Genomic DNA, 24396 nt, shown 5'->3' on the forward strand with positions numbered 1-24396 from the left:
AGACGTGAGGGCTCTGCTGCCCACAGTTCCTGCCAGCTCCCACAGGCTGAGGGATGCAGCCTGCGATCTATAAAGGTAACCAGAGGGGAAGACACCTAAGGGTCAGTGTGAGGGCAGCAGAGGCTAAGAGGACACACTGCTGGCTTCCGAGGCGACAAGCTTATCAGGGGCCTGGGGGCGGTGGGAAACAGAGCCCTGCATGGGGTCAGACACTGCCCGCTGGGCCACCCCCCAGCTTCCCACCAGAGACAGGGCGGCTCCTCACGCTCCCCAGCTATAAAGGGCCTCTGCTGCCACCGCCTCGCACACACAGGGCACTTGTGCACAAAGCGCTTTCACGAGCATTCAGTTCACTCTAGCAAGGCTCAGAGCAAGGCCGTGGGTCTCCTTGGCAGATGGAGAAATCCGAGCTGCCCGGCCCAGGTGGACCATGTCAACAGCAGGAGCTGCGCCCAGGGCTCCCGGTCCACGAGCAGGGCTGGGAGCGTGCTCTGAAAAGGCAGGGAGAGAAGGACAGCGCAACAGGAGAGGCAAGGGGGCAGGGGGACACGCACATTGAGGCCGGCCTCTTTCACCAGCAGCTTGGCGTTCACCAAGTTCACATCCGCCTGATCGGCAGTGTCTTTCAGGAGGCCGACAATGACCGCGGGGCTTAGACAGTTGCCAGCATTCTTCAGGGATGTTCCTGGGGACAGAGAAACTACCGTGAGTTCGCTGTTGGTTAAGCAACGCTGGAGCCGGCAGATCACCATCACCTAGCTTCAGGTCAAGGACTCCTCACTGCCTTGGGGGCGCCAAGGCCAACTGGCCGAGGCTGTCCTGCTTCCCTCTGGAAGGCAGACAGACAGTGACTGTGCCCCGTTCCCTGCCGTGTTTCCTCTGGGGATCCCCCAGCTCTGACTTGTCCTGTCACTGGCAATGCCCAGGGTCTTACCATCCCTGAGCTCAGATGCCCTACAGACCATAGAGAGGACAAGCTTCCACAGGGTTTAGGGAACTAGAGCCTTCCCCAGTCTCTCAACTACATCTGCACAGGCTGGAGCCACTGTGAAAGTGGCGGGAGCCCACCCAGACCCTCAGGTCAGACATCTAGGGCGCTGTCCTCATTCCCGCTGGTCAGCTGAGCAGAGGCTCCCGAGGACCACCCACTTGCTCGAGGACCCGCTTCACTACGTCACAGAGTACAAACTGTCCCACAGTCGGTCTAGCACAGCCATCCCAACTCTCACTTTAGACACAAAGAGCCCAAAGTCAGAGAAGGGAAAGTCACATGGCAGGTAAGCAACAGGGTCAGACCCAGAATCAAAGGTCTCATCGCTTATCTGGGACTCCCTCCACCCACCTGCTGCCTCTCCCATGAAAACTGTCTCTCGTGGAAGTTTCTTTTTGCACCCAGCACATGTCTATCTTAAAACACTATTTAAATGTGATTTATGAAAATCACATATTTCCCAGTGATTTTCTGTACCCTTCCCTGTGAACCCACTGGGTAGCAAGTGAACAGCATATAGACAGAACATGGGAATCACAAGGCCCAGGGTCAAGTCACTTGCCAGCCCCTCACTGTGACCTGCTGCAGACACAACCCTATTCCCCTCCCTCTGCAGTGTCCCCTACTCACCCTGTGTTACCACCTGGATGGTCCCTTTGGGGGATCCAGCCCAAGCTCGCATCAGGGTCCCTAGAGCTTCTGCCAGACCAATCCAAGGCTTGGTATGTGGAGAAAAGGCACTCGTGAGGGCCTGGGCATTCACCTGCACAGAAAAGGGGAACAGAGCTGAGGTCAGGAAGAGGCTGGCAGAGCTCTACCTGGAGAGGAGAAGGCACAGGGCCACCCTTGTTTCAGGTGCCTGGGGTTGGGGAATGTGGAGACAACTTCCATCAGGCACCAACGAGACAATGACTTGTGCCTTTAGCTTGGGAGAGCTGTAGAGCAAGGAAAGAACACAAAAGGCTAAAACCATTCCAGATTGCCAGAAGCAGGGAAAAGGCATTTCTCTCACCCACTGAACTGTGCCTGCTTCACGCCCTCCACAGGAGACTGGTTTTTCCGGTGCTGGGAAAGGTCTGGACAGCACAATAGGAAGGTGGGTCTCTGACATAAGAGGGATATTGAGTCACGGATTAATGGGACCTAGGCTAGGTCTCTCCAAGATGCCTTCCTTTTTATTTATATGTCAACTAAAAAAAGAGAGTATGTGTTCACACTGTCATTAATCACTTTGGCCAAACAGCACAATTTATAAAGCTGGATTCACATATCCTCAACGACCCTATCACTCTTCAAACACTGGCCCACGGGAAGTCCACCAGGAGGCATGCTGGGCAGCTGACGGGGACAAAAGCCACATGTCCTTCTGAAGTTGTAACTCTAGGTTCTGGACAGCTGGATCCCCACCAGGGGCTTGGTAACAAAGCCAACAGGTCAAAACCGCAATTCCATTTTGTGGTTCATGATGGTCTGGCTTCGAATTAAGCATTGGCCACTTCTGTGAGTCAGTGTGTAAAGAGAACCAAAAGATCTAAGGATTTAATTCGAAACGCAGGGTTTGATACAAATCAAACAGGCTGCCCATGTTGAAAACGGTCAAGGGGGCAGGGCTTCCCAGCAGACCCTTCTGTGCGGCTGGCCGCCTCGCTCGAGGGTTCCCGCAGTGGGTCTCCCCTTGCTCCTCTCCAGAAGGACACAGAAAAGACCAGCAGTGAACCAGGAGGTGGGATAAGGGCAGGCCAGCTGCTGGGAGCAGAGATGCAGGCCCGTGTGCCAGTGGGCTGGGCTGAGGCTACAGCAGGTGGAGGGAAGTGACCTCCAGATAGCCCCCATGGAACCCGCACTGAGGATGCTCATGTCAGGTCTGGAGAGCCAGCCGAAGGGCTCCAAGAGCCAGGCGCCCTTGAGCGCCTTTGATACTATGTTCATCTGCATCTAAGGTTCTGACAAAACCGAACCAGAGAGGACACAGAGAATGAGAGATTTCCCATGTGACACAAATGTCTTTCTTTCTAAAAGCCTACTGTAGGACAACCAGCCACTTTGGCCGGAGATCGAAATCTGTCCAAGCTTCATGACTTTGAGAGATTTTACCACTGCTAGAGGATAGAAACAGTCTAGTTCCATCTGGCGGAGCTGGTGGCAAGGAATCCCCTTCACGTGCCACCCATCACAGTGACTCCCAAGGGCTGCAACAGTGAGGGCAGAGGCCTGCCTGGCAAAGGGCCTTGGAGGGAAAGGCCCAGCCCTGACTGGCTGGCACTGGCCACAACCCAAGCCTCAGCCTTGGTCTCAGCACGTCACCTGGGGAGAGTGGCTCAGAAGTGATACGGGCAAAGGGAATGAAAAAGTGTCCCATGCTCTGAGGAGCCAAGAGACGCGGACCAGAGAGGGGAGAGGCACAAAGATGGGCAGGTCAAGCGTCGTTGTCATCATCGTCATTGACCACCATCCTGTAGCTGCCACCAGGCTGGCCCTGAGGGGTCCTTCAGGGGAAGAGCTGGCTCCCTTACTCTCCCTGGTGGGGGGAGTAGTTTAGAAGGCATGGTGGCCCGGGGAGCTGGGCCATCACACCAGGGCTGGCAGATTGAACAAAGCATGCTGTGTCTCTCCTGCTGTGGTTCTGTCCTCAGAAATGAAAACCCCCAGCGGAGGGTCAGCCAGGAAGCTCGCTCACCAGTCTCAGCCCTGCTCCCGCCTCGTTCCCTGCCTCTCTCCTAGAAAGCCACACAGCTGCAGAGAAGCTTACATCCTGGGCTTTTTTTGTCCTCAGAGAATTCAGAATTTAAAGATACAAACTCAGGAAATCTTAATAAGAGAGAATGTGGTTCATTGCAAAAGGGTGGAGGCGGCTGGGAAAGCCAAGCAAGTCTTGGTGAAGGGGAGGCAAGCCCCTGAAGGAGAGCTTGCCTTGCTCATCTGTGTCCCCCGAAGGGCTACCCTCTGGGGCTTAAGGAACATCCAAGGACTGAATGGAGGAGACAGGACTGAAAGTGTAGGTCAGGTTAAGCTTAGGGGAGAAACATGCCAGGAAGGGCGCAGTGTGAGCTGAGACAAAAAGTAAGAACATTAGGCCATGATCTGAGGACAGAAAGAGGGCCTGGAGGGTTCATTCTGGGGGCTGGGACTCGCCCTGCCAAGAGTTCTAGGATGGGTACCGTAAAAGGAACGTTCAGTGAGGTGAGAGAGGGCCCCGACAGGCTTCTCCAGAGCCCAGCCCTCCACCCGCCGCTCCACCGCATCCGGCATCACCCAAGCCACACTCCTTCACTCCCAAGGCATGTGGAGAACAAAGGAGCCTTTCTCTGAAGCCTGGACCCTGGGAAAAGCCACAATCTCGGCAGCAAAGCGACAATATAGCAGGGCCAGGCCGCTCCCTGCTGCTCCCCACCCCCCCACCACCACCGTTAGCCAACCCAGAGGGCTGGCTCCAGAGGAGCGCTTATCTCCTGCTCCCAGGGCTGAATCTGGTCAGCACACCAGTGCTTCCGGAGCTGTCACCGTTCACCAAAACCAAATGCCCTCCCCTACCCTGCTCCTCCCTCTGCCCTCGGGGCCCCAGCCTCACTTGGCCATACTTACCACACCCGCTAGAGATTTCCCCTTCACCATGTCCACAAACTGGATGGCGATCTCCTCCCCGCAGCGGCTCTGGGCCTCCTTGGTGCTGGCGCCCAGGTGGGGGCAGCTGATGACACTCTCGTGGTCCACCAAGGCTCGGTCCCGTGGTGGCTCCTGCCCAGGAAGAGACACTTCTCCGTTGGCTATCAGGGGAAGTTGGAGAGGACGCCGGCAGGGGGAGGACGCCTTCCATTTCGGTTTTGCCAGAGACGTCACGGGTTTTGAGCAACTGGCTTCCTTGTCAGTGTCCCTCCACAGCCCAGTGGACAGAGCTAGGGATGGGAGTCGCCTCTCAGCTCCCCACTTATACCTATGTGCCCTTGGGTAAATTGCACCTCTCTGTGCCTCAACTTCCCCATCTATAAAATGGGTTAATACTACTCATCTCGTATCACTTTGTGCACACTGTGATATGTGTAAGAACAGAAGGTTCTCAGCCAGTGGAAGCTACTGTTTCTGCTACTGGTTTTTCCCTCCAGTTTCCCCTCACCCCTGAATCCTGCCAGCACTTACAGCTCCTCACGGCGTCAGACTTCACAGACCCTCTGCACAGCTGTCCCAACCTGGCTCTCACCATGACAGGTGGGCCCCCTGAGCACCTCTGCCCACCCTCCAGGGTCCTCTCCATCCCTTCTGCTTACTGGGCACCACGTACTGCCCTTGGGAGGGTCACTCAGGCCCCTTCTCTGGCCACCTGGGCCTATGAGTGCTGTCCACACAGTACTGGGGGCCACAGGAAGGCCAGGGATGGCAAGGGAGGGGCTGAGCCAGGGAACTCTTTCCCTTGGATCTGTTATGCTGGTGGCAGGACTTTGAAGAGAGGCCAAGAGGATTTGAGTGGGCATGCACTGTCCATCATTCCCTTTGGTGTAAGCAAAAGAGCAGGCAGGGAGACAGGGAGCAAAGACGGAATCTCTGGCTCCGACACGGAGGCAGGGACAGCAGCCCACACAGGACACAGGAGAGCGCTTCTAGCCATTGTCCTCAGGCTGCCTTCCCACAAGAGAGGAAGGCGGGGAAAGCCAGCGGCTGCTGGGTGGGATGTCTTCTTGGCAACAGGATTCATTTCATCAAAGACCTGTATCAACGCATTAAATCCTGCCCCAAATCCTCAACCTCAGAACGGATTTGCTTCACCTCCTCTGTGGAATTCCCACATGGAATTCAGTCCAGGGAGCCCGAGACGGGAAACTGGGTCCTATTTAAAATCTGGCTTTGCCAAAAGGCAACATGGCTACCTCCACGCTATGCCCCGCCAGGGCTTCCGAAACCACAACGGCGTTATTTTTGGCAACAGAATTTCTCCAGTTTGCTATGGATGCCACTGCCCTTAAGCCGGAGCCCTCTGTACACACTGGGTCTCCTGAGTCCTGGGCCCCTCTGCTCAGCGCCCCCTCCCTCCTGCAGGCACTCACCTCTGTAAAGACGTCCAGCGCGGCACCAGCACACTGACCAGACTGCAGGGCCCGCAGCAGGGCCCCCTCATCCACGATCCCTCCCCGAGCGCAGTTCACCACGCGCACGCCCTTCTTGCACTGGGCGAAGGTGCTGTCATTCAGCAGGCCTGCAAGGAGGGAAGAGCTCTCCTACAGCCCGGGTGCCTCGCCTCTTCTCCTTCCCCACGGGCCCACAGCCTCTCTGGCCTCACCTCTCCCTTCTCAACTGTTCTGGATTTAGACCAAACCCTGTTTAGAAACATCCTAAACGTCCCTGAGCTGTGAGTGCTTTGAGTAGGTCCTGGAACCAGGGAGGGAAGCAGTGGCCCCAGGAAAAACCATGGGGTCACCGTTCGTGCACATCCATCCCGCTCATGTGTTTCCAGCTAGCTCATCCTTCCTCCGTGTGGGGCAGGTAAAGCCAGCAAAGCATCCCTCCGTGCTCGACGGACCTAGTCCCCAGGGTGTGCGGAAGGCGCAGACCGAGGGCCCACCCTTACCTGGGCAGTGGTTTCTGTGGCTGACCTACAAGCAGGGACACACCTACCTGTGGTGGAAGGCAGGAGAGGCGTATGCACAGTGATAAAGTCACAGAGAGGCCAGATCTCCTCCAGGGGCAGCTGCTGGACTCCAAAGGAGGCCGAGACCTCTGGCGCAATGATGGGGTCGTACCCTACAGTCTGGCCAGAAGCAAGAGAGAGACCAAAGCACAAGTGAATGTCGCTGCCCCGATTAGTACTGGTATTATTAATAACGGTGGCCATTATTTGAGCATCTACCAAGCACTACTGCTAAGCCTTTCCAAATGCCAGTTTACCGCTCACAGTAAGGGTTGCTACCATTCTGCTTTAGAGATGAGGAAAGTTGGGCTCACGCATCAGGAGGGGCAGGCCCGGAGTGCGAAGGGAAGTTTGTTTACCTCTAAGCTCTTAACCACGAACAGATGCATGAGGAGCAAGTGTGTGCGTGCACATGTGTGTGCATGTGTGCACGTGTACACGTGTGTGGTTGGATAAGGTGGAGCTCAGAAACCCTTAGCAAGCAGGGAGCCCAGGAGAGGCAGGACAGCCACATGGGGAGCAGCGACATGCTCATAGGGTACGACCGGGCAGGGGAGGACAGGCTGGCCACAGCTGAGGACACTCTGGGCCAAAAAGCAGGCAGGGCCCCTGAATTTTTTCACAGAATGAGAAAGAAACAGGAAGGGGCGGGGGTGCAGAGCAGGGTTATCAAGGAGACCAAGCCCGGTCCCTGGGGAGGGGGCATGCTGACGCAACAGCAGGCAGAGTCTGGTCCCCTCTTGACGTTCCTTTTAAAAAGGCTTCATTCAAATGCATCCAGTCTTGGAAGGCCTAACCTGGGGACTAGCCACGTGGAGATCTAAAGGACTAAGGACAGATCTTTTCAATAAAGCAGGTTTGACGGGGACAGGGAGCAAGCACATTAAGAAGAGGGAAAAGCGAGGCATAAAAGCACCATGGATGGGGAAGGACCCAGAAAGAACCTTCTTCTGGGCTGGCAGGGGAGGAGGGACCTCTCTAACGCTGCGGAGAAGGGAGGGAGCAAGTGAGGCAGGGGGAACTCTGGGGGTACAAACTACATCAGCCTCACGAAACTTGCCAAAGGTCATCAGATACAGGTGAGGGCAAGAAGGAAAATCGGGAAGCCAAAGCTCAGAAGAAAGGTCACGTAGTCGTAGCTATTAATGGCAAACATTCTTTTAGCGTTTACTGTGTGTTAGGGGCTTTCAACTCAGACCCAATGGATTAGGCACTAGGACTTCCCCGTTTTACAGTTGAGGAAACTAAGGCAGAGACGTGAAAAGATTCAGCCAAGGTCGCAAAGCTGAGAGATGGTCAAGAGGGGACAAGAACCACCGTTTGGATCCGAGAGCCTGCACGGCGAGTGCCCATCCCTCAAATGTGGGGCGAGGTCAGGAGGCGCCCAACCCCACCTGAGAAAACAGGGGTGCTGTAGATAGCAACAGTCTTGCCGGTCACACATCTCCCCAGCAAGGACAAGGCATTAGGGATGACCACGTCCACACCAGCAGCTGGGAAGAATCCATAACCAGCCAGGAAGTATCTGTACCTCTCGTTACCGCAAACACTTAATCCACTTCCTGTGTGGTCTACTGGGGAGGCCCCCCCAGGGCTCTCTCCATCAGCTGGGTCCACATCAGCCCCACTGACTGCGGGGACAGAGGTAGGGGAGCCACTACAATCTCAAAGGCATCACTCTTCTCAAGAAGGCAGGACAGCCAACTGACCCGGACAGAACTACAGGCGCCAAGGTACGGACGCTGAACCAGGAGGCCCAGACCTGAGTCCTCAGTCCGAAAAGTAAAGGAGCTGGCTGGGTGATTTCAGAGTCATCCCCTGCTCCAACACTCAACAACTCAGTGTTCCTAGAAAAGGCAGTTCCCTTAACTCTAAAAGGTTACAGGTGAATCCTAGAATGTTCAGAGGTGGCCGGGGATTGAACAAGAACAAACCAACCCCACAGAAAGCAGGATACTCTGACCATGGTCATCTCTATGTGGTGGAATTCATTTTTTTTTTTTCCTCCCTTAGGCTTTCCTGGGCTTTGCAACGTTGCCCCTGCTCATCCTGAATCTCTTTGCGGGGGAAGAGAAAAGTCATCTTAGAAAATAAAGGCAAAGAGGAATTTCTATGTAAAATTCAGCCCTTCCAGAAAAGAAGCAGATGTGGTTATGAATGAGGTATAGCTTTCAGATCATAGGGGAGAGGCTGTAGGATCTCAAGCTCATGACCACCACAGTCCCCATGGCCGTTCTCCTCAGCTGTAACCTACTCATTTCGGCCGGGACAATGAAGCATCCAGGCGAGGAGAGAGGATCCCAGGATCCCTGCCCGGACTCCTCCATGTCGTCTTTGGCCACCGGCTTGGAGGCCACCCGGAACAATGGCCCCGTTCATCTCTAATCCAGATGTACTTTGTTCATGTGAGCGGGAAGAGGAGGGGGGATACCAGCAGAGGTCACAAAGCCGAGCCCGACGGAGGCGAGTCCACCCAACTCTGGGTCTTTCAGGCTCTCGGGAGCCAAGAAACAACATGGAGCCACGGAGAGGAAGCGTCCCGAGGGCCGAGCCGGGCCCAGTGGCCCAGTGGCGGGTGCCTGCAGCTAATAGGGAGCACATCGGCCAGGAGGAGACACGCATCTCCCACAGTGGTCAACAGGCTGTGACTCGGCTTGCTTTCTCTTGCTCACCCGCAGAGAACTGCAGGGAAGAATTCGACTGAGGAAATTGTTTTCATCTTTCACTGGAGATACCCTGAGCAGATGGGAGCTGAACACCGCCAGGAGCTGGGATTCTCACACCAGGAGACCATGTTGCGGAGACTGGAAAGAGTAACATTGGGCCCGGGAGACCAGTGTCTGAGTAGGGTCCTGACGTGTCCTGGAAAGGGTCGGAAGTCCTGATCCACGGAAGGTGGAACAATTCCAGATATGTATCATCCGAAAACTATTCTTATAGAGGAGCCTTAGGAAAACCCACGGAGGGGTTCCCCACTTGAACCCCAGCCTCAGGACAGACTCCTGATGCTGGGCAGCAGGGGAACCCTAGCTTTTCCAGAGGTACTCCAGAGCCACCTCCTAGTTGGAATCGTAGAAGGCAGCCTTGAGAGGCTGACCACAGCTGCCCTGGGCCCTCTGGCTTGGCAGTAGATGCTGGAGAAAGAGGGGGCCTTCATGGTAAGGAGGCTCCAACAACAGAGCCTAACTATCACACCCTCTTACTACCTCTGGCCAAGTCTTTCGGCTTAGGATTCAAACTCTCTTCCCCTCACACACTGAAATCTTAAATGGAAACCCAATCTAAAAACTGACCAGAGAGGCAGAGGTGAAGGCCCAGAAGCTCCACCACCTACTATCTTTCTCTAGGGTTCCCTCCCTATGTCCCTAAGGTACTTTCTAGAACTTGAGGCTCTTAAAAAAAAAAAAAAAATCAGTACTCTAGGGCAGTAGGCATTCTAGTTACCAGACTAGGTGATAGGAGCTGCCATCCTGGGGAGCTACTATCCTGAGTAAGGCTGAGCACAGTGACCGTTTAACCAACATGGATCAGGAACAAAGACGGTGGTGGTGATGCAGGACAAAGGGTACCAGACTGGAGGTCGGGAGACCCAGACTTTAAGCTGGACTCCATCATTTACCAGTCCTATTATCTTGAATCTATAGTAAAAGCGTCCTGGGCCTCAGTTTCCTTATCTGTAAGCCTGGGGTAAGGATACTGACCCCGCAAGGGTCATTGTGAGCACAGTAACTGACACAGCAGACCTCAGTAAACATTAGCTGGGCCTGAAAGAATCAGGGACACCTGGCATCTCGGGTTCAATGTCCATCCCTCTGGGCTAACTTTGGATTCATCACAACACTGGCCTCCAAGAAACTGGTAAGAAATGCTGGCCTGCTCCTCACAGAAGACCTTCGAAAGAGAACACAAGGCTCAGCTCCTGGCTGGCTTGGGCCTGTTAGCTTAGGCCAACACATTCTAGGGGCCATGCCAGCATGCATGAGCTGTGTCTCCAAAGTGTAGAACCTGTTCTTCAGCAACATGATTAAGAAAAAGCTTCAGGCAGAAGGAACGCCATCATGCCTCAGACTCGGATGACTCAGACCACCAGCAGGCTACTGACTGCCAGAATCCTCCTAAAACCCACATCTGGGCCATGTGGCTCAGAGCACACCAGCAGGTGCTCTCAGATGGCCTGTGAAGGTTCCTTTCCAGGCCTGTGCCGGTTGGGAGGGGCAGCCTCGGTAGGCCCTCCTCCAACCAACACCACCATGCACACGCCAGATTCCGCTGCGGAGCCGGGTGGCTAAGCTCCCTAGCAGAGCTAAGGCCTAGGATTCCCGCTTCCCTGAGCGGGGGGGTAATTCCCTGAATTACCCCTGAGGGACCGGATAGTGACAAAGAAAGGACAGGGGGCAGTGCATCCCCAACATCTGAGCACAAAAGTGTCTCTGCCGATCGCTTCTGTGGCACAAAGGGATCCATCCTTAAATCACAATACTCTGGAAGGGGTCAGATGTCAGTCATCCATTAACAGCCTTATTAGTGATTAACAGCCTGGGTGACAGCCTGGGAAAGACCCCAGGGCCAGGGAGGGAAGGGGGTAATACAGATGATCTTCACATGTTTTGCAGCAATCCCTGAGCCGGAACTACTCAGGGTTCCCTATGCCACCTGGTCCACACTCTCTTTAATTACAGGGTTCTCTCAAGTTTCTGTAACAAACCACAGTCCTTAATAATTTTGCTCTATTTCCTATGACCACACGGAGAACTCGCTGCTAAAGATCATTTCACAGATAAAGAAACCCGTAGCCCACAGGCAATGATGGGTGCTCGGAGACATCAGAGCTTTCAAGCCACCTGCTTCTTCCTCTCTGCCAATGCTCGCCGCTCTTCCTCACATGCTGGCCAAGTGTTTAACCAGGCTCGGGTGTGTATCTGTAGTAGTGGGACACTCACTCTCTCCGTTCCATCTGGGGCCAGCTCTGGCTGCAGCTCTGCCCCCTCTGGCTTATACCTGCTGGTCCTCCTTGGATCCACTCCTCAGATGGCATGACTCTTCTACAGACTGCCCGTTAGCTATCTGATGGCCTCCCAAGTCATGATGGGGCTTCAGTGACCCCAGTGCCTTCAACCTTCCTTAGGAAGTACAGACATGAGCTTCTCACCACCACCTTCCATCTCCGGAGCTTGCAGTCTCACAGAGCATATGAGAGTCTGACATGTACAGAGCGTGAGGAAGGTCACCTTCCTTGTTCTGGAAGCCATACTTCTTTTAATGTGGCCAAAAGTCACATTACCTTTTCTATCAGCCATGCCACAATTAACCACACTGCATTTTTGTCAACCGAAGGTCTCCTGCCCTAGAAAAACTTTTTAACAACACCTCTACATCCAATATGTGTTTAGTTGCTGTTGGGGTTCATTTCACGGCACTTATGGGGATTCTAGCTGAATTTCCTATTAGGATGGCCAACCATTCTAGCCTTCTTATCTCTTAGGATCTGATTCCACACTATTTTTTTTCTAAAGATTTTATTTATTTGACAGACAGATCACAAGTAGGCAGAGAGGCAGGCAGAGAGAGAAGGGAGGAAGCAGGCTCCCTGCTGAGCAGAGAGCCCGATGCGGGGCTCGATCCCAGGACCCTGAGATCATGACCTGAGCCGAAGGCAGCGGCTTTAACCCACTGAGCCACCCAGGCGCCCCTGATCCCACACTATTAAGAATTACCCACTTCTGCCTGCTTCCTGCCCCCCAGGACATTGATGAGAACAGTGGAGAAGGCAGAGCCCTGCACCGTCCTATACCATCTCCCTCTGGATTGAGACAGAGCTATCCTTCAGCCAGTTACTAAACCTTTAGCACCAAGCTCATAGTCTCCATCTTAACCTCAAGGGTATCATAAAAGAGCTCACCAATGTCTTATTCAAGTCTGAATTTCCAAACAATGTAAATGTCCATTCTTGAGGAAATGGCCAAATAAAAAGCAATTTGCCCACACAACAGAATTCCATGCAATAGTTTACAAATACAGTAAATTTATTTGTTCTAAGACATACACTTTTATCTTAACACCACGTACAATATTCTGTTTTCTATAGGCATAGGATCGCTCTAGAGGCAAAGAACTGTATGCATTCCATGTAAACGCAGAGAAAAAAGTCAGATGATACACACCAAACTGATGATACCTGTGAGACCGGGACTGGGGTGGTAATCAAGGAGATAAGAATCTATATTTCAATTTTTGTGAGGATTTATTCACCTCTTATGTAACTAAAATACAATCTGAAAGACGTTATTTATTTATTTCAGAGAGTACACAAGAGGGAGTAAGATCAGAGGGAGAAGGAGACTCCCCACTGAGCTGGGACCCTGATCAATCAATTTAAAATTGGTTTCCAAAGAGAGAACAAGGGCAATTTAAAACAATCTGTGCTTAGCAAACACTTATCACTGTTTCCTGCCTGGATGCTAATAAACCATCTCTTTCACAGCTTGTTCAAGAATCTTCCTCCCTTGCCCTTTAGAAAACCTTGCTCTTCCCCAACAGCTCAAATATCAACGGAGGAGCTCTGGATGATGTCGTTCAGTCACCTGTCTGCCCCGAGGCAAAATTCATCTGGACCCGGAAAGGTTAGGGAGCTCAGTCAAAGTGCCACCTGGGCCACTCCGAAATGACAAGGACTGCTGGCAGGGTCGGAGGGGGGGGGTGGGGGTGGGGGAGTGGGGGCAGGGGGTGGTGGTGACCATTCCAAGGCATGTTTCCCCGCTTTACAAAGATCACATCCCAGAAGCAAGACAGCCTACAGTGACCCCCCCGGAGACATCTGGACAGAAGAACCTGCAGGGGAGCAGCGAGGTGCTGCGACAGACAAAACCACCCACACCCTCAAAGCCGTGCCGGGAATGTGGTTGGGTGGTACCTGGTCTGCCCAGACACCAGGATTCACATTCAGGAGCAGGCGCCAGACCTCTCTGAATTGAACACATGCCCCAGGGCTGAGGACCCGCTTCCCTCCTTGGGCCACTCAGAAGCACGGCAGCTGCTGAGTTGCTGAACGGGGCCAGATGAGCAGAGAAGGTGACCAGTCACCTCCATGACTCAGGAAATGAGGCGAGGCTTTCTGTCTGGGTAAGTCACTGGCCCAAAGTTTCAAGTCCCTGAGAACGAAGGCTCCCAGTGAGCCAGCAGAGGCCATGGGGAAAAGGGAGCCAAGTCTTCCCCAAAGTCTCTGTGTCATCAGCAAGGCGCTCCCATTTGTCTACTGCACTCGGAGTCATACTTAACAGCAGGCCCCTGCTTTTTGAGGATCAGAATTCTCTGTGAGCTAAGCCTTTCCCTTAATCCCTCACAAAAGAGGAAGGGAAAGCGCTTCTTGTGGCATATGGCACCTGGCCAGCCCTGCACAGGAGGGCATGGCTTTGGTTTGTCCTTATGATCAGTGGATCCTGCGGGGCCGCCTCCCCCTCTTCCAGGGATCTAGAAAAATGTGCTGAGGCTTAGGAAAGTGGTCTGGCCAGCGTAAATAAATGTGGTGGGGGAGCAGGGACACGAGGAGGAGGAAGATGTTCAGTGCGGTATCACGGGAAGCCTATCTGGGCTCTTGTCTACCTTCCATTTGCTGGAGGCCTGCGCAAAAACAGACCAACTCCAGACACCAATATAAAATTAAGGATTAATCTCTAAGGTTCCTTTGAACTCTATGAAGCTGGGGCGACACGGAGAAAGGGAGGAAGAAGGGGAGAAAGGGAAAATGCCATTGCAGCTCTATGTCAATTTTTCTAGAAATGATCTGGCTGTCAAAACTGTTCTCCTTTCTGTTTCACGAAAGCCTTCCCAGCGGCAGTTTGAACAAGGAACACACCATCCTCCCAACAGCGAACAGTGAACCAGGAGAGAACAAGGAGACGTCCACAGTCACTCCTGGCCACCCCCTCACCAGCCCCAACGGGTTGTCTCCTGTGGCTCTACGGCCTCCCCCTTTGCAAGGTCTCCTGAATGGGCCTCAGGGGATGACAACCCTCCCTCAACCAGAAGAACCACGGAGTTCCCAGAACAGGATGAAACCGGGTCCTAGGAGGAAACAGGTCAGGGAGGATTTCTGAGCAATAGGTGAGGTGATCGAGCCACCACACCTTGACACCAACTCACAGCATTCACACCATCACCGCTCTGTCCGGCGCCCTGTGGCGCGGAGCTAGAAGATGAACGACTGCTCTGCCAGAAGGCTGCACATTTGTTCCTGCTTCTCTGAATTATACAGGCAACAGACACAGGCAAACAAAGAGCCCTTGTGGCAGGTGGGGAAAAGATGGACAGGATGCGTGACCCCACTGAGCTGAGGAGCCTCCACCAAGCGCGCCCAGACTTTGAGTTCAGGTGTCCAGAACGGCAGCCAACACTCCCCTCCCCAGCGCCCACGCCGACCTCATCAGTGACTCTGAAGGAGGGTCAGACCCTCTGAGGAAAAAGCCTTCACCTTCTCTCAAGCAAAGCTGCCCCTCCCGAGGAAGCCCCACGTCGAAGGGTTCACCAACCTCTTACCTTCATCCCAAAGGACTGCATCCGGGTTGCCACCTCTCTCCCGATTCTGCCCAGGCCAAGAATTCCCAGGATCTTTCCATTTAGCTCTGTTCCCATGAACTGCAACCAGAGAAGCAAAAGGCAAAGCGGCCGAAGTAAGCACCACGAGTGGGACCTCGGCCACTGAGCCGGGAGGGACGAGGCAAGGCTGGCCGCTCACCTTCTTCCGTTCCCATTTGCCGTCCTTCATGGAAGCCGTCGCCTGTGGAATCTGCCTGCAAGGACAGACACAGGCTCAGTGGGCTCATGCAGAAGGCTTGTGACATGAGGTCTGCACGGCGCCCCGCTCTGACGGTCATCCCCCCAAGCTCAGGCTGCGTCTGCAGCTCAGGGGCAGAGACACGGAGGAGGGTCAAGGGAATTCAGCAGAGGGAAACCCATCGGCGAGACCTGATGTGGGAGCCCCGGGATTTTTGTCTCCAGCTCCGAGGGGCCTGGGAGAAGGCTCTGATTCTACCCAAGCACTGAGTGACTCCAGGCTGGCAAAAAGAGCCAACCCTCCAGGGCTCACGGGGTAATGAAATGAAATGGGGGTACCAAGGGGCTCTGATAGCATCAAGCGCTCCAGAAGTCCAAGGATTTTTGCTTTGCTCTTCCATCCAAGGCCGCAACCTACACCCTCCACTGTATCAGCGGACAACTGAGTACTTACTCTTCCTTGCAAGTTTCTTAAGCCCCAGCGGTCAAAGGCTAGACTAGACTGGGTGAGTGGGTGAGTGCCAAATCCATACCAGCTCCTGTCCCAAAGCAGCTCCCTCCCCAGCCTATCTCCTCCTTTTGGTCAACATGGGGGTCCTACTGTCTGCTCTACTTCAGACACTCCATGAGAAACATTTAGACACGCTTTAGCCCATGTCAAGCTCACCCCAACTGCATGGAGAGAGACAACTGGGGGCTTCAACCCCTTGTACAGCACCAACCCACCGGAAGTAGCTGAATGGACCCAAAGCCGAGCACATCCCCAGCACAGTCAGGCTCCTAAGTATGTAAAAGCAGTCCTTCCTCCCAGCCACAAACTCAAGAGTGCCGTGTGTACACGTATGTACGCATGTGCGTGTGCGTAAGGAGGGGGAGACTCCAACATACTGTTTCCATGCTCCATCTCACTGAGTTCTTATAAGAGAACATTCTCTCGTGTCTACACATTGCCAGGACACGCGTCCATCTGAGGATCAGGTTGAGGGGAGGATCTGTGCTCCTGCAATCTCACAGGAAAACTCCCAAAGCTTCAGTGATGAGCCTCGTGGGGAAGAAGCTCCATCGCGCTTGCTCTGCCCATCAGGCCCCAAGAGAGGGTCCTCGTGTCAGCAGTGTCCCAAGGGCAATGACTTGTCGTGAGGAAGTGCTCCTTGCTCAGCAAAGAGAGCCTGCTCCTATGCCCCTGACCAAGGGAGACAGGGCCCAACCGCCTCCTCCCAGGTCTGGCTCACGTCCTGCGCTCTGCCCCCCTGGGTCCGCAGTGCCATCCGAGAGGGCACGTGGCACTGGACATCCCCAGCCCCCTCCAGCTGCTCATGGGTTCTCTCCAGCCTTTAGCACTTCAGGCTGCTTGCTCACCCGGCGTCTGGGGAGGACGACGATGTGGGCAAGGGGCTTACTGAGAACCTAGCGGTAGCCATCCTGACTTACAGAAAGAGAAGGTAAAGCCGGCGAGATGAAAGCCATGTAGGTTGCATTCCCCTCTCTTTCTTACTGTGTAACTGTTGTTCCCCTGCACTTCAGGAGCTTCTGCCGTCTGTTCAAAGTCCCCCAGTGTGAGGCCCATCCAGGCCCTCCCTCCACCCACACTGCTCAATGCTCTCAAGCTTCCAGCCACAACGCCCACTCTACTGTCACTGCCCTGCTGGGAAAGCAGTCTGAGCAGACACAGGAAAAGGTATGACAGACTGGCCATTCCTCCTTTTTTTTTTTAAAGATTTTATTTTTTTATTTGTCAGAGAGAGAGAGAGAGAGCTTGTGCACAAGTAGGGGGAGCAGCAGAGGAAGGAGAAGCAGGCTCCCTGCTGAGCAGGGAGTTGGGCAAGGGGCTCGATCCCAGGATTCCTGAGATCATGTCATGACCTGAGCTGAGGGCAGATACTTAACTGACTGAGCCACCCAGATGCCCCCAGGCCATTCCTACTTAATAGGGTGCTTAGTTCTTAATTTTAATGCATCTTTGATGAGTGAAATTGTTGGATAAGAGGTTGGAAATGGTGCATTTCCTTGAAATCATTCCACTTTATTTTTATTTTTTAAGATTTTATTTATTTATTTGTCATATATATAGAGAGAGAGCACAAGCAGAGGGAGCAGCAGGCAGAAGAAGAAGTAGGCTCCCTGTTAAGCAAGGAGCCCAATGTGGGACTTGATCCCAGGACCCTGAAACCATGACCTGAGCCAAAGGCAGATGCTTAACTGACTAAACCAGTGTTTAGTCAGGTGTCCCCTTTACCTACTCTCTTAAATAAAGCTGGTCGTGGAATAGGACAAAAATTATTCCTGGCTCCCAAGTCTTTCCTTCCATCTCCAGAAAAAGAGTAAGAGAATTAATTAGATGGAGAGCTACAGATCAGTCACTCAAAAACAGAAACAAAAACACCACTGAATTTAATAGCACAAGTGAAACCAGTGCCTGAGGCTTCTCCAGGGGAAATCCAGCCAGCCCAGATGTTCTGGAAGATTCAGACAGCCAGCTCCCAGGCCCCTTCCAGGCTTGGTCCCTTCCACTGTGCACACTGGCCCTGCTCCTCCCTTTCTCCAGTTTCCTCTTCTCTTCACAGGCCAGTGAGTAGCCGCAAATACTTAGGAGCTCAGGTACAAATCTTGGGGAGGAGTTAGAACACAGGTCAACTCCTCCAGATCCTGTCCCTGAAGGAGGGAGAAGTCGTCTTGCGAGGGGAAAAGAATAATTTCTCAGCCCCAGAAGTTTCAGGCCCGAGTAGAGATGTAGAGTCCTGGTTGCCTGGGTCCCCTGGTTTAAGGATTGAGGGTCTGTGAAGGGACCTAGCAGACTCCCTGCCCTCCCCACTGACTCAACATCAGTCCTCAATACAGCCATTCTACTGCCCAATAGAGGAAGAAGACTCACGCCCATTCTGTGCCATACCTAGTGGTTCCTAGGCTGTCCCCCTCTACTCAAGAGGCCGACACCCCCAGAATTCCTGCTGCAAGAGCAAGACATTTGACCATTTGGACTCCCTTGTGTTAAGAATCCACAGGTAGGGGGGCGCCTGGGTGGCGCAGTTGGTTGAGCGACTGCCTTCAGCTCAGGTCATGATCCTGGAGTCCCCGGATCGAGTCCCACATCGGGCTCCCTGCTCAGCAGGGAGTCTGCTTCTCCCGCTGACCTCTCTCCTCTCATGCTCTCTCTCTCTCTCTCTCTCAAATAAATAAATAAAACCTTTAAAAAAAAAAAAAGAATCCACAGGTAGGTTTAGCTTTTATTCCATTCTATCACAATAAAGATCTGTAAAACCAGCGACAGAGGTAAGCCCTGGAGGCCAGGGCAATCAGTGAGGGACACGGCCCAGCCAGGGAACCCAGAGAGAGCTTCTTAGATGAACTAACAGTCAAGCTTAATCTTGAAGAATAAGAGTTACCCAGGGATGCCTGGGTGGCTTAGTTGGTTAACCATCTGCCTCCAGCTCAGGTCATGATCCCAGGGTCCTGGGATCGAGGCCCGCATCCAGCTCCCTGCTCAGCGGAGAGCCTGCTTTCCCCTCTGCCTCTGCCTGCCTCTCTGCCTACTTGTGCTCTCTATCTCTCTGTCAAATAAATAAATACAATCTTAAAAAAAAAAAAAAAAGAATAAGAGTTACTCGGAGAAAGATGATGGGGAAGACTTTAGTTAAAAGTCATGTATCGATATCTCAATGTTAGTTCATTGATAGTGATCAATTTAGTCTACTAATGTCCGATGTTAATAATAGGGAAGACTGGGTATGAGGTATGTGGGCCTATCTTTACAACTTTTCTTTACATCTAACCTCTCCCAAAAAAAAGTCTATTAAAAAATCCCCATGCCATATTTCACTCCATCCCAACTAAATACAAATTTCTGGGGTGCAGGCCAGGCATTAGCATTTTTTTTAAGCTCCCAGGTGATATCAATGTGCAGCAAAGTCTGGGAACCTCTGGGATCTGAGAAGTCTCTGAGGTACAGAAACTGGTACCTTTTGGCATTAATTCACTCAAAAATGTTCCGAAGTAAATAAAAAACGTTGAGCGCTGCTTCTGTTTTCTACCTATGTGAAGTTGGATTTTTAATAATGAGTATGATAAAAATAAAGTACTGGAAAGACTCAGGGAAAAAAAAAATAGATGATGAGGAAGACTATTCCAGGGAGCAGAAACCGCATGCTCAAGGTTTAGAGGTTCAAGAAGCCAGAGGGTGGCGTGGACTGCAGGAAATGCCTAAGGAGGAGAGAAAGACAACACGGCAAAGGAGCAGCCACGCCAAGCGCCCCTCCCCCACCCGATCCCTTCACCAGAAGCCACCTGACCTTCGTGTGCCAGAACAGGGTATCGAGTGTTTCATAAAGGATGGGTGGCCTGGAAGGTTCTTGGCAGTGCACACGGTGCCCAGCCAAAGTGTTTCCACCCTTCTCCAGGTCACTTCGTTTGGGGACACAGGGACACATCAGAGGCTGGTTCTGCTGGGAAGATGGGGACTTACCTGGCCAGGCACATGATCATCCCGCAGGTGAGCTCCGCAGCACTGAGGCTGTTCCCATTGGGGGTGCTAAAGATGGAAGAAGGAAGGGGACGTCAGTGGGTCCAGACCCCGTATTCCCACTCCTGTCCGGACAGACACCCCCACCCATGCCTCCCACCTGGGCTCTCCGATGGACACCTGCCCTAATCCCAGGGCTGGAGGGAAACCCCCACCCCCGGCTTTATGTTGTCACGCCGAGGGACTCCAGTGAGGGAAACACAGCCGGCCTCTCTCCCCAAGCTCACTTCTCCCAAGGCAGAGGAGTGCCTCACTTGATTGGGAGATACACGTGTAGCTCAGCATTTCGTTTTCCTCCTGTTTCAGGATCCACCTGTCTACGGGGAGCACGGACTCCCGCAGCTCCGAGCCATTACTCGTCCTGAGGAAATGCCCCAGATGGGTGAGCAAGTCTATCAAATTCAGGTCAGCCCACTGCCCACACTCCTTCATCAAGCTGCCCAGCCCGGGTTCTGTCAGCAAAAAAGCTAGGATTTTTTACCTCCACCTGTCTGACTTCTCCTCCTATCTCTCAGCAAGTTCTGAAGCGAGAAAGCTTCCTAACACCTTAATGCACGGGGCCAGGCTGACTCGGCCCACTTCACAGAAAGGAGAAGAGAGCTGAAACCCGTGAAATTATTTTCCCTTTCTCAAAGGCTCTTTTGTTTGTTTGTTTGTTTGTTTGTTTTGGAATAATTTAACATACATGTTCACCCTCCTTTGTCCTCTATTGGATCTTTTCACCTCTGGAAATGAAGGTTACAAGGAGGGAAAAGTCAAGAGATCTTATCCTCCCCCCCCAAAAATAAAAAAAGCCAAGAGAAAAGGATTCTCGGAGTCCGTCCTTTCCCCTAGCTTCCTGTCTAACCCTGCGGACCAGCTGTAATGGGATGCAGGAAGGGTTGCGGTGCTGGGGGGCGCTGCCTCCATACCCAGGCCAAGAGGGCAGGAAGGGTTACCATTCAACCTTCCTTCGGCTGGTTATTCACCTCAGCCCGATGACCAATTAACTCCTACGCTATAGGAGAAGTGGAGGCAAGGGAGGGAACGGTTTTGAGGACACGGAGCCTCCTAAGGGAAGAGAATGGGCTTGGGGATGAGGAAGCGGGCTACAATTACCTCGCCACACCATCTAAGTGCCAGACAGGAACGAGCAGCGTGTGTGGCCGAGGCCTGGCGTGCAAGTCACAACCTCTGCGCTGAGTTTCTGCAAAAACCATTCTAGGGAGGACCCTTTCCCTCTAGGTACTGGCGTGTGAAAAGAAAAATGGGGGCAGGGGTCCTGGTTGCCGAAGGGTGAGGGGCCGTGAGGAAGGGAAAAAATGCAGAGCCACTCAGCTGGAAAACGCCGTGGACCTGCCCGGGGCGGGTGACCAAGCAAGCCAGAGCTAACGAACACGGGGCTCCAGCCAGAAAAACGGAAAGTGCTGGGGCAGGACTGCAGCTAAATTCACTAACGTTCTTGTGATTCCCAACCAGGCTGCAGTTCAAATGTCTGCAGAGCAGGTTTGGGAAGGGATCTGAGATCACAAAGGGAGCCTCCTTGTCAAGAACCTGGGGAACCCCAATCCTATGAGCGCGGACCACCTGTCTGGACTCAGCCTGGCCCAGGCATCCTTGTGGATGACTCCGCCTTCTCTAATCAAAGAGCTCCCATCCCCCTGCACGGTGAGCCTCCACCCTCACCCCTGCCAAGCTCCACAACTTACTTCATGACCAGAACGCCCTTCCTGGTGGCAGCCTCCAAGTCCACGTTGTCCACACCCGTGCCTGCCCTGCCCACCACCTGGAGCTTCTCTGCGGCGTTGATGACATCCGCAGTCACCTTGGTGGCCGAGCGGACGATGAGGCCTTCACAGTCCTGAGGCAAAAGAAACATCTGGGTCCACAGTGGGTCCTGAAGACCTCCTAGCCCCTCTTTGCCCAAAGTGAGCGTTCCTGCATGCTGGCTGGGTGGATAGCTTCAGAGAAAGGAAGCGGATGGCAACCAAACCCAGCAGGGGATGCCAGCAGGCAGGCCTGGGGTCAAATCCAAGCTCCATCCCCAATGAGCTACGATCCTGAGATGTGGTCTCCTCGCATGTGTGAGGAGGAAGTGAGAAAGGACAGGTACAGCCCGACACGCCTGCCTCATGCTTAGTGGACAGCACCTCCGCCATTGGACACAGCGAAGCTGAAGGGGTGAGGCGGGACTGAACTCTGCTTTGAAAGCCCCAATGACTAGCACATGGAAGGCACTCAGTAAGTACTGGCTGGCTGAATGACTAAGACATGAACAAAAGACAAACTGTTGAAAGAAAGACATTTCCTATAATAGAGTCCGAAGTAAGGGCAGGAAGGGAGAACTATTAAACTGGTCTATAGCTGCTCAGATAAGCCAGCAATTTTGGACTCAAAATATACATATGCAAAAAATAAGTACTTTCTGGATTCATCATAGCTGCTTTTCTTGGGCTAAGCTAGCCCCCAAGACAGTCTTTCCTAGGCTGATCCAGAATCCAGTGATATCTTCTCAGAATAAGGATGTTGTTGCCTAAACACCCAAGGAGAGTCCCCAAGAAATGGAGTGAGCAAGCAAGGACATGCTCTGTCCCAAAATGACTGTCCAAGGTTGGTAAGGAAGCAAGTATTGTTGCAAAAGCAGCAAGCTGGGGACCAGGACGCTGGGGTTCTGGTCACGGTGCTAAGTCACCCCATCCCCACTCCTGGTCTTCATTTATAAAATAAGAGGGTTGGAACCCTCGGTTCATTCCCACGTCTGATCTGACACCAATGATGTAAGCATCTCTGCAATTTCCGCAGAGAGCCAGATGCAGGACCCCTCCCAGTCTCCCCAAGCCCTTTCAGGTCTACAGTTCGGAAACAGAGCCTCAGAACGTGATGCTCCAAGCAACACTGATAAGCCTCTGGTCCGACTCCATTTCACAGATGAGACACTGAAGCCCACCAAGATTAAGGATGCCCATGTCCCCTCCTCCTGCCCTTTCCACGTCCTCCTTCCATCTACTGGGTGTCTGATCAGTATGCATCCAGCATCATGCTAGACTCTGTCAAGCCAAGATGAAGAAGTCACAGCTTACCCTTCAAGAGGCTCACAGTGCCAGACACCCCAAAACTCACCAGTATACATGTATGCTGTGACTTCAGAACATACAAGGCCACGGACATGGAAAGGTTAGAGCAACCAAACAGGAGCCACCCCATCTGGGCTGACAGCCAACACTGGCCAAGGCCAGGGGAATCTTGAGGGTGCTTGGAATTCCTCCCTATAAAGCAGCCTAGTTGAACATCAGCCAATGCCTGGGCAGACGGGGACACTGACACAGATGAAGTCCCACATTCAAGTCCAGTGCACTTGGCTCCAAAGAAAAGGCTCCCCCTGCCTGGCCACCTATTACCAACTTGGCAAGGCACAGTCAATTTCCCTTCTATGAAACCTTTACCAACAACTCTGGACTCAATACCATACCCTCCCCCAACCTTTCTATCATCTGTTTTACGTTTGGGTGTCCTCTGTCTGACCTCCAATTCGGTCTCCTCATCTGTATTTTATATCTCTAAAGCAGGACTATCTCTGTAGCTGATGCTGAAACACTGCACTGAATACATGAATTCAGCAATTTGAGAGGCTGGTGGAAACCTACCCTCACCATTCTCCCCACACCACCTTCCTTCCCTAAATAATTCAAACACGTCACATGATCAAAAATCCACCATGGGAAATACCTTCTCTTGACTGTGATAAGGAGGCATCAGATCTATATGACAGCACTCAAGAGTTTTGTGAGCATAAGAATACGGAGAGAGACAGGAGAAAAATGTTCTGAAACTAACAAATTGATCAAAAGAACTAGATAGGCACCTGACAAACAGACTCATGTATGTCTGGGACAGACAAACAGACCCATGTATGCCAAACTGATGGGGAAAGGAAGAGCTATGCAATAAAAGGTATTAGGAAAAGTCAGGAAAAAGCCTCAATACAGATTTTTAAAAATCCAGAAGAATTAAAGAATTTTTTAAAAGTAAGCATTAGTAGAAAATGTAAGGGGATATTTTTATGATCTCAGGATGGGCAAGCTTCATAAGCAAGGCATAAATCCCAGAAAGCGTAAAAGAAAATACTGATAAATTTGATACTGATAACTTTCCAAATGTCAATTGTTTTTGTTTTTGTTTTTTAAGTAAGCTCTAAGACCCATGACCCCCAAAGATCAAAGAGTTGCATGCTCTAGGGGTGCCTGGGTGGCTCAGTGGGTTAAGCCTCTGCCTTTGGCTCAGGTCATGATCTCAGGGTGCTGGGATCGAGCCCCCCATCGGGCTCTCTGCTCGGCGGGGAGCCTGCTTTCCCCTCTCTCTCTGCCTGCCTCTCTGCCTACTTGTGATCTCTCTCTCTGTGTCAAATAAATAAAATCAAATCTTGAAAGAAAAAAAAAGAGTCACATGCTCTACCAATTTTCAAATGTAAATTTCTCATGGAAAAGATCCCATAAACAAAGTTAAAGACAAGTGATAGGCTTAAAA

The 24396-nt window shown here is 52.6% G+C and overlaps 1 protein-coding gene across 1 annotated transcript in view; it reads right to left on the bottom strand.

Moving 5' to 3' along the window:
- The window catches only part of PHGDH (phosphoglycerate dehydrogenase), a 31116-nt gene that overhangs the window by 1799 nt on the left and 4921 nt on the right, over nt 1-24396 (bottom strand). Inside the window, exons 2-10 of the mRNA XM_080802207.1 lie at nt 21582-21733; nt 19837-19902; nt 15340-15394; nt 15141-15239; nt 6596-6728; nt 6028-6176; nt 4574-4726; nt 1622-1754; nt 555-685 (exon numbers count right to left, since the gene is read on the bottom strand). Coding sequence (XP_080658333.1) covers nt 555-685; nt 1622-1754; nt 4574-4726; nt 6028-6176; nt 6596-6728; nt 15141-15239; nt 15340-15394; nt 19837-19902; nt 21582-21733 — 1071 coding nt within the window. The remainder of the gene's footprint in view (nt 1-554; nt 686-1621; nt 1755-4573; nt 4727-6027; nt 6177-6595; nt 6729-15140; nt 15240-15339; nt 15395-19836; nt 19903-21581; nt 21734-24396) is intronic.

The sequence above is a fragment of the Martes martes genome (assembly GCF_963455335.1).
Source record: "Martes martes genome assembly, chromosome: 4".
NCBI lineage: Eukaryota > Metazoa > Chordata > Mammalia > Carnivora > Mustelidae > Martes > Martes martes.